The 9100-nt window shown below is 47.0% G+C and overlaps 1 protein-coding gene across 2 annotated transcripts in view; it reads left to right on the forward strand.

Annotated features, from left to right (window-relative positions):
• UBE2L6 (ubiquitin conjugating enzyme E2 L6) overlaps positions 1-9100 on the forward strand; it is an 18365-nt gene that overhangs the window by 2673 nt on the left and 6592 nt on the right. For both annotated transcript variants that reach the window (XM_026449504.2, XM_026449505.2), the window contains exon 2: positions 5328-5423. In XM_026449504.2, coding sequence (XP_026305289.1) covers positions 5328-5423 — 96 coding nt within the window. The remainder of the gene's footprint in view (positions 1-5327; positions 5424-9100) is intronic.

A 9100-nucleotide genomic window follows, 5' to 3' on the forward strand; every position in this document is an offset into this window, starting at 1 on the left:
TCTTTCTTTCTTTCTTTCTTTCTTTCTTTCTTTCTTTCTTTCTTTCTCTCTCTCTCTCTCTCTCCTCCTCTCTCTCTCTCTCCTCTTCTCTTCTCTTCTTCCCTTTTCTTTTCTTTTCTTCACAGAATTTCGCTCTTGTTGCCCAGGCTGGAGTGCAATGGTGCAATCTTGGCTCACCGCAACCTCCGCCTCCCGAGTTCAAACAATTCTCCTACCTCAGCCTCCCAAGTAGCTGGGATTATAGGTGCCCGCCACCACGCCCAGCTAATTTTTGTATTTTAGTAGCGATGGGGCTTCACCATGTTAGCTAGGCTGGTCTTGAACTCCTGACCTTAGGTGATCCACCAGCTTCAGCCTCCCAAAGTGCTGGGATTACAGGCGTAGCCACTGTGCCCAGCCCTAATCTGTTTTTCTGTGCACTTACTATAACCAGTGAGTTCTGTACCTTCAGATGATTTCTTTTCTCTCCTTCTTTCTCTCCCTTTCTTTCTTTCTTTCTTTCTTTTTCTTTCTTTCTTTCTTTCTTTCTTTCTTTCTTTCTTTCTTTCTTTCTTTCTTTCTTTCTTCTTTCTTTTTCCTTCCTTCCTTCTTCCTTCCTTCCTTCTTTCTTTCTTTCCTTCTTTCCTTCTTTCCTTCCTTCTTTCTTTTTTGACAGAGTTTCCCTCTTGTTGCCTAGGCTGGAGTGCAATAGTGTAATCTCGGCTCACCACAACCTTCGCCTCCCCGGTTCAAGTGATTCTCCTGCCTCAGCCTCCCGAGTAGCTGGGATTATAGGCATGCACCACCACACCTTGCTAATTTTGTATTTTTAGTAGAGATGGGGTTTCGCCATGTTGTCCAGGCTGATCTTGAACTCCTGACCTCAGGCGATCCACCCACCTCACCTTCCTAAAGTGCTGGGATTACAGACGTGAGCCACCGGGCCCAGCCCAGATGATTTTTTATTGCTCATTAAATTTTTTTTTTTAATTTCTGATTGAAGAACTCCTTTTTAGCATTTCTTGTAGGATAGGTCCAGTGTTGATGACATCTCTCAGCTTTTGTTTGTCTGGGAAAGTCTTTATCTCTCCTTCATGTTTGAAGGATATTTTCACTGGATATACTATTCTATGGTAAAAGTTTTTTCCCTCAGTCATATTTTATTTAAATATGTCATACCACTCTCCCTTGGCCTGTAAGATTTCCACTGAAAAGTCTACTGCCAGACATATTGGAACTCCATTGTGTTTTGTTTATTTTCTCTTGCTGCTGTTAGGACCCTTTCTTAATCCCTGACCTCTGGGAGATTGGTTATTAAATGTCTTTGAGGTAGTCTTCTTTGGGTTAAGTCTGCATGGTGTTCTATAACCTTCTCATATTTGGATATTGATATCTTTCTCTAGATTTGGGAAGTTCTCTGTTACTATCCGTTTCAATAAACTTTCTAGCCCAGTCTCTCTCCCTACCTCCTATTTAAGGCCAGTAACTCTTAGATTTGCCCTTTTGAGGCCCTTGTCTAGATCCTGCAGGCATACTTCATTCTTTGTTTATTCTTCTTCTTTTTTTTTTTTTTTTTTTGAGACGGAATCTCACTCTGTCACCCAGGCTGGAGTGCAGTGGAGCAATCTTGGCTCACTGCAAGCTCCACCTCCTGGGGTCACGCCATTCTCCTGCCTCAGCCTCCCGAGTAGCTGGGACTACAGGTGCCCACCACCATGCCCAGCTAATTTTTTTTTCTTTTTGTATTTTTAGTAGAGATGGGGTTTCACCGTGTTAGCCAGGATGGTCTCGATCTCCTGACCTCGTGATCCGCCAACCTCGGCCTCCCAAAGTCTTTGTTTATTCTTTTATTCTTTTGCTTCATCTGACTGTATTTTCAAATACCCTGTCTTTAAACACTCTAATTCTTCTGCTTGATCAATTCTGCTATTAAAAGGCTCTGATGCATTTTAGTATGTTCATTGCATTTTTTCTTTTCTTTCTTTTTTTTTTTTGAGAAAGAGTTTTGCTCTTGTTGCCCAGATTAGAGTGCAATGGTGTGATCTCGGCTCACTGCAACCTCTGCCTCTCCAATCTCCTGCCTCAGCCTCCCAAGTATCTGGGATTACAGGCATGCGCCACCATGCCCGGCTAATTTTTGTATTTTTAGTAGAAACAGGGGTTTCACCATGTTGGCCAGGCTGGTCTTGAACTCCTGACCTCAGGTGATCTGCCCGCCTCCGCCTCCCAAAGTGCTGGGATTACAGGCGTGAGCCACTGCACGCGGCCTCAATTGCATTTTTTGACTCCGGGATTTCGGCTTGATTCTTTTTAATTATTTCAATTTTGTTTTGTTAAATTTGTTGACGGGATTCTGAATTCCTTCTCTGTGGAGGAAATATTTAATTTCTTTGAGTTTCCTCAAAACAGCTATTTTGATTTCTCTGTCTGAAAGGTCACATATCTCTGTTTCTCTGGACTTTGCCCCTTGTGCCTTATTTAGTTCGTTTGGTGAGGCTATGTTTTCCTGGATCGTCTTGAAGCTTGTGGATGTTTTGTTGGTGTCTGGGCACTGAGGAGTTAGGTACTTTTTAGAGTCTTTGTAGTCTGGGCTCATTTGTACTCATCCTTCTTGGGAAGGCTTTCTAGGTATTCGAAGGGCTTGGCTGTTGTGGTCTAATTTTTGGTCACTGCAGCCATGTCTACATTAGGGGGCACTCTAAGCCTAGTAACACTGTAGTTCTTTTTTTTTTTTTTTTTTTTTTTTTTTGAGGTGGAGTCTCCTCGCCGGGGCTGGAGTGCAGTGGCCGGATCTCAGCTCACTGCAAGCTCCGCCTCCCGGATTTACGCCATTCTCCCGCCTCAGCCTCCCGAGTAGCTGGGACTACAGGCGCCCGCCACCTCGCCCGGCTAGTTTTTGTATTTTTAGTAGAGACGAGGTTTCACCGTGTTAGCCAGGATGGTCTCGATCTCCTGACCTCGTGATCCGCCCGTCTCGGCCTCCCAAAGTGCTGGGATTACAGGCTTGAGCCACCGCGCCGGGCCAACACTGTAGTTCTTGCAGACTCTTAGAGGGCAGTACCTTGGTGGTTTTGGATAACATCAGGAAGAATTCTCTGGATTACCAGGTAGAGAGTCTCATTTTCTTCCCTTACTTTCTGCCAAACAAATGGAATCTTACTCTCTGTGCTGAGCTCCCTGGAGCTGGGCGAGGTGTGACACAAGCATCCCCATGGTCACTAGAACTGGAACTGCACTAAGTCAGGCCTGAAGCCAACACAACACTGGGTTTTGCCCAAGGACCGCTGTAATCACTACCTGGCTATGCCCTATGTTCGCTCAAGGCCCTAGGGCTCTACAATCAGCAGGTGGTGAAGCCAGTCAGGGTTGTGTCCTTCCCTTTAGGGCAGTTAGCTCGCTGCTGGGCCCCAGACAGGTCCACAGTTGCTGTCCACGGGCCAGAGCCTGCAGTCGGAAACCGTAGAAATTTACCTGGTGCTCTGTTCTTCTGCAACTAAGCTGGCACCGAAACCACAGGACACAGTCCTTCCCACTCTTCCCTCCCCTTTCCCCAGATATAGGAGTCTCTCCCCTTGTCCACCACCACCACGGGTCTATGAGGAGTACTGCCAGGGTACTACTGCTGATGTTCGTCTGAGGTCCAAAGGCCCTGCAGTCAGCTTGTGGTGCATGTGATCAGGCCTGAGACTCACCCTGCAGGGCAGCGGTCTCCCCTCTTGTTGGGCCTGATAATGCTTTGTTAGGATGTTTATCAGCATCTCTGTCCTCTACCCACTCTCCCAATTTGTGCAAACGGAAAAATGTTCCCAGATGTTACCAAATGTCCCTAGTTAGATAAAATTGCCCCTGGTTGAGAACCACTGGTTTGTACCAATTCATTGTTCCAGAGGAACGTGACCTGCCCTTGAGTGTCTTTTTATTTTCCCCAACAAGAAAAGGCCTGTAGTCCCACAAGATGGACCCTAAAAGAGGGGCAGCATTCCTTTGTCGAATACATTTGAGCAGTACTGCATGCTCTGGGCCCACATCTTGGTCAATCACCGTACACAATAGCATATGAAAGGCTCGGGGAAGTTCTACAGTGAAGAAATCTCTTTAGCCTAGATTTCCCAAATGTACTTGACCTTGGAACGCTTTTCCTGTACTCCCTGTTTACCTTCTGCAGGACATACTGCACGCATTTGCCCCATCTGGGCCCTCTACCCTGGTGCTTCTCCCCTTCTCTGCATGGTTTCCTGCTCATTCTGCGAGGCCCAGCTCACAGAGTGCACCCTCTATGAAGCCTTCTTTCTCCCCTCTCATCTCCTTCCCTACTGTGTATCCATACACATTCACATAATCACATCCATGTTTCGTCCATTACTCTACTGAAATTCTTGAGGACTGAGTCCTGTCTCAGTTACATGCCAGTAGGGAATGCTCAGTAATAGCTGTTGGGAGAATTCAAAAGGGATATTCAGGTGCTTGGGCCACAGTTCTGGGAAAGTGAGTCACTCCTTGCCCCCTTGTTTCCCTGCTTGGAGTTCTTCTCTGCTGTGGTCTTCTGGAGTCATTTGCTTTCTCCAGCCCTGAACTGGCAGAGTTTGAAGCGGTGGGGTCATGTCTTTGCTGTAGATGCTCAGTAGATGCTTATGGAAGGAAGAAAGGAAGAGAGGCAGGGAATTAGAACCTAGTGACTTTCTAGGAAGAAGGCTAGAGAGCAGAGGTTAAGTACCCTGCTTTCAAGAGAAAAGCCTCCTAAGAGCACTTACTCCCAAGTTTTAATATCTGGGAGAAGTGATCTATTTTTCCCTACACCTAGTACCTAGGTGTACCAGAGTTGTGGTGAGGCCACAGTCAGAAAATTCACTTAAAGCACCAGCACCGGCAGGGCACGGTGGCCCACGCCTGCAATCCCAGCACTTTGGGAGGCCGAGGCGGTGGATCACGAGGTCAGGAGATCGAGACCATCCTGGCTAACATGGTAAAACCCCGTCGCTACTAAAAATACAAAAAATTAGCCGGGCGTGGTGGTGGGCGCCTGTAGTCCCAGCTACTCAGGAGGCTGAGGCAGGAGAATGGCGTGAACCTGGGAGGCGGAGGTTGCAGTGAGCCGAGATCGTGCCACTGTACTCCAGCCTCGGTGACAGAGCGAGACTCCATCTCAAAGAAAAAAAAGAAAAAAGAAAAAGTACCAACACTGTGCCTGATACATACTAAGTGCTCAGTAAATGCAGGCTCTGACTTTACCAGCTTCTGCCCCTAAGATGGCCAGTTTTGGACTTGGGACAGCTTGCTGCTGGGACAGGGGGAGGGGGCTGAAATAGGGAGGACTAGGTCAACTGCCCACTCACTTGTGTCCCCTGCAGGAGCTGGAGGATCTTCAGAAGAAGCCTCCCCCGTACCTGCGGAACCTGTCCAGCAGTGATGCCAATGTCCTGGTGTGGCACGCTCTCCTCCTACCTGTGAGTATCCATGGGGACCATGGCTTTGGATTGGGGACAACTTAGGCCAGGGACATGGGCAGGGAGGGTTAGGACTAGGCAAGAATTTTCCCTGCCTTGGGATCCTTTTACTGGAGGTTGTCATTGCTGGAGGGGTCCTCTCTCTGAACTGATTGCTTCTGAGATCCAGATACTTCTGAGGTTCATCTTCCGATAAAGATGCCAAAGGACTTCTGGACTTAGTAGGAGACCCCTTCCTTAAATCAGTAGCCACCAAGCCCACCACAGAACTTCAGGAGACAAACAGCGTCAAAAAGAAGAAGAAATAAAGATCTCTTGGACCTTTGTCAAGAGGTAGGGATAAACTTCCAGGCTCCCACCGTTGGTAGAATTTGTTCCCGCAAACTTAAATTATATTTTGTTTTTCTTTAGTCTTATTTCAGAAAATTGTTACATATGAAAACACAAATGCTCATTTCTACTGTTCTTATTTTTCTCTGTTTATTGTTTGGTATTTTTTTTGATAAAATCTCTCTGAAAGCCGTATTCCAAAACAGTTATCAGAGTGCAGATCTCTCTTTTTTTCATCCGATTATTAGTGACTAAAGATACTTTGAGAAATTAATCTATACTTTTCGTTACTTGGAAATAAAATTGAAGACATTGAACTTTTGGTTAGTCACAGCTCTTTGGAATGTCAAGGGAATAATTCATCTTATTATTTAGGATTTGGACTTTTTTTTTTTTTTTTTTTTTTTTGAGACAGAGTCTCACTGCGTCGCCCACGCTGGAGTGCAGTGGTACGATGTCGGTTCCTTGCAACCTCCACTTCCCGGGTTCAAGCGATTCTCCTGCCTCAGCCTCCTGAGTAGCTGCGACTACAGGCACGTGTCACTATGCCTGGCTGATTTTTGTATTTTTAGTGGAGACAGGGTTTTGCCATGTTGGCCAGGCTGGTCTCAAACCCCTGGCCTCAAGTGGTCTGCCCACCTCGGCCTCCCAAAGTGCTGGGATTAGTTGTGAGCCACCGCACCCGGCAGGGTTTACTTTTTATTGACAATGCAGTGGCCTAGGTTGTGTCATCTTCTCTTTAAACTAAACTGTAGTCCAGAAAAGTAGAGAAAGGCCTGAGTCAGGTCACCATAGGAATCTGTCAAGTCCCTTGGGTTACTGTGTTGAAGTGATCCACTTACCTGGCTTAGAGTGAGGACACCTGTTCTAGGCCTCAGGTGCCAGGAGAAGATGCTCAAAGGAGCTCCAGGGACTGATTATATCTCCAAGGAGACCAACTTTGAGATGATGAAAGTAAAGCGGGGGTGATAGGAAAACCTAGGAAAGGTCTCGTTTAGCAGAATACTATGAAGTCAGAGGACCTCAATGGTTGGCAAGACCAAGGTGGTTAAGTGGGCCCCAGGAACTGGCCACAGACCTTCCACCCATATAGGTGTCCTGAAGAAACATGATACTTGGGAGGAATCCCAGAACTGGAGGACCAAAGCTTGATGTAAGTCATCAGCGAAGGGGGCCTGAAGGTTCCTGGTGAGGCCATAAAGGAGGGGATGGTTGACTGGCAGAGGAAGGAGAACCAGGAAAGGTCTTTTGGAATAGCAGACAAATTCCTCCTCAAAGACTCGGTCTCAGTTTACATGTTCACCAAAGTGGCCCCACTTGTCACATCTTGGACATGGAAGTTTTCAGCTCGATCAGCCTTTTGAAGCTAATAGTAAGAATTCTCATTCCTTGAGAGTCTCCTGTGGACCAAGTGCTGTTTTAAGCACATGACATATGAGGTCATATTGAATCTTCTCAACCGTCCAATGAGGAAGGTTGTCTTCCTCTTAAAATTGCGGAGATAGAAACCAAGGAGGTTAAGTAACTGGTCTGTGGTCACTCAGAGTAAGGTAGCAGGAGTGGAATTCAGCAGACTCCAGGGTCTTCCCTTTTAACCACTCCATGAAAAATGAATAGTTTTCAAAAATTTTTAAAAAGTAGCAGGCTGGGCACGGTGGCTCACACCTGTAATCCCAGCACTTTGAGAGACTGAGGTGGGTGGATCACCAGGGGTCAGAAGTTTGAGACCACCCTGGCCAACATGGTTAAACCTTGTCTCTAGTAAAAATACAAAAATTAGCTGGGCATGGTTGTGGGCACCTATAATCCCAGCTACTCAGGAGGCTGAGGCACAAGAATCTCTTGAACCTGGGAGGCGGAGGTTGCAGTGAGCTGAGAATGGGCCATCGCACTCCAGCCTGGATGACAAGAGTGAAACTCTGTCTCAAAAAAGCAACAACAAAAAGTAGCAAAATACTTTATTTAACCTAGAACTTAGAAGGTAGTAGGAATTTCTCAATTGACTGTAAGATACAGTATGGAATCCTCTGGTCCAACTTCTCCATTTTACAAACACGGAAACTTATCCTCAGAGAAAGCTTAGTCACACAGCAAGCCTGAGGCAGAGCTGGGACAGGTCCCCAGAGCTCTCAGCTCCATGACTCTGCTACCTCCTTCCTCTGTTAAGACCTACAAAGCCCAGAAAGAAGCCCTTTCAGGAAGGACACACTGATACCCCTGTCTTAGTCCATTTGTGTTGCTGTAAAGGAATACCTGAGGCTGCATAATATATAGAGAAAGGTTTATTTGGCTCAAGCTTCTGCAGGCTGTACAAGAAGCATGGCGCCAGGCGCAGTGGCTCATCCCTATAATCCCAGCACTTTGGGAGGCCGAGGCAGGCGGATCACCTGAGGTCGGGAGTTCAAGACCAGCCTGACCAACATGGAGAAACCCCGTCTGTACTAAAAACACACAATTAGCCAGCCACGGTGGTGCATGCCTGTAATCCCACCTAGTTAGGAGGCTGAGGCAGGAGAATCACTTGCACCTGGAGGCAGAGGTTGCGGTGAGCCGAGGTCATGCCATTGCACTCCAACCTGGGCAACAAGAGTGAAACTCCATCTCAAAAAAAAAGAAAAAAAAAGAAGCATGGCACCAGCATCTGCTTCTGGTGAGGCCTCAGGAAGCTTCCACTCATGGTGGAAGGCAAATGGGAGCCACATGTACAGATCACATGGCAAGAGTGAGAGGGAGAGAGAGAGAGAGGTGCCAGGATCTTCTAAACAACCAGCTTTTTCAGTAAGTAATAGAGTAAGAGCTCTCTTATTACTGTGAGGATGACACTGAGCCATTCATGAGGGATCTGCCCCCAGGACCTATACACCTCCTACTAGGCCCCACCTCCAACACTGGAGATCACTCTGGAGTGCAGAGTGAGACTCACTGCAACCTCTGCCTCCCAGGTTCAAGCAATTCTCATGCCTCCGCCTCCTGAGCAGCTGGGACTACAGGTGCACGCTACCACGCCCAGCTACATTTTGTATTTTAGTGGAGATGGGATTTCATCATGTTGCCCGGGCTGATCTTGAACCCCTGAGCCCAGGCAGTCCACCTGCCTCAGCCTCCCAAAGTGCTAGGATTACAGGCATGAGCCACTACCGTGCCAGTCTTGGGGATAAAATTTCAACCTGAGATTTGAGGAGACAAACATCCAACCACAGCACCCTCCCATCCTGCTCTGAGGCCTCAGCCATTGGCCTTCTCTGACTGATAGGCCCAGCCTTTTCTTCTTGAGACCATAAAAGATGAGATATTTTCTCTTTATCTTCCTACTCTTTTATACTCCATCTTTTTTTTTTTTTTTTTTG

This window comes from Piliocolobus tephrosceles, chromosome 13, assembly GCF_002776525.5.
Source record: "Piliocolobus tephrosceles isolate RC106 chromosome 13, ASM277652v3, whole genome shotgun sequence".
NCBI lineage: Eukaryota > Metazoa > Chordata > Mammalia > Primates > Cercopithecidae > Piliocolobus > Piliocolobus tephrosceles.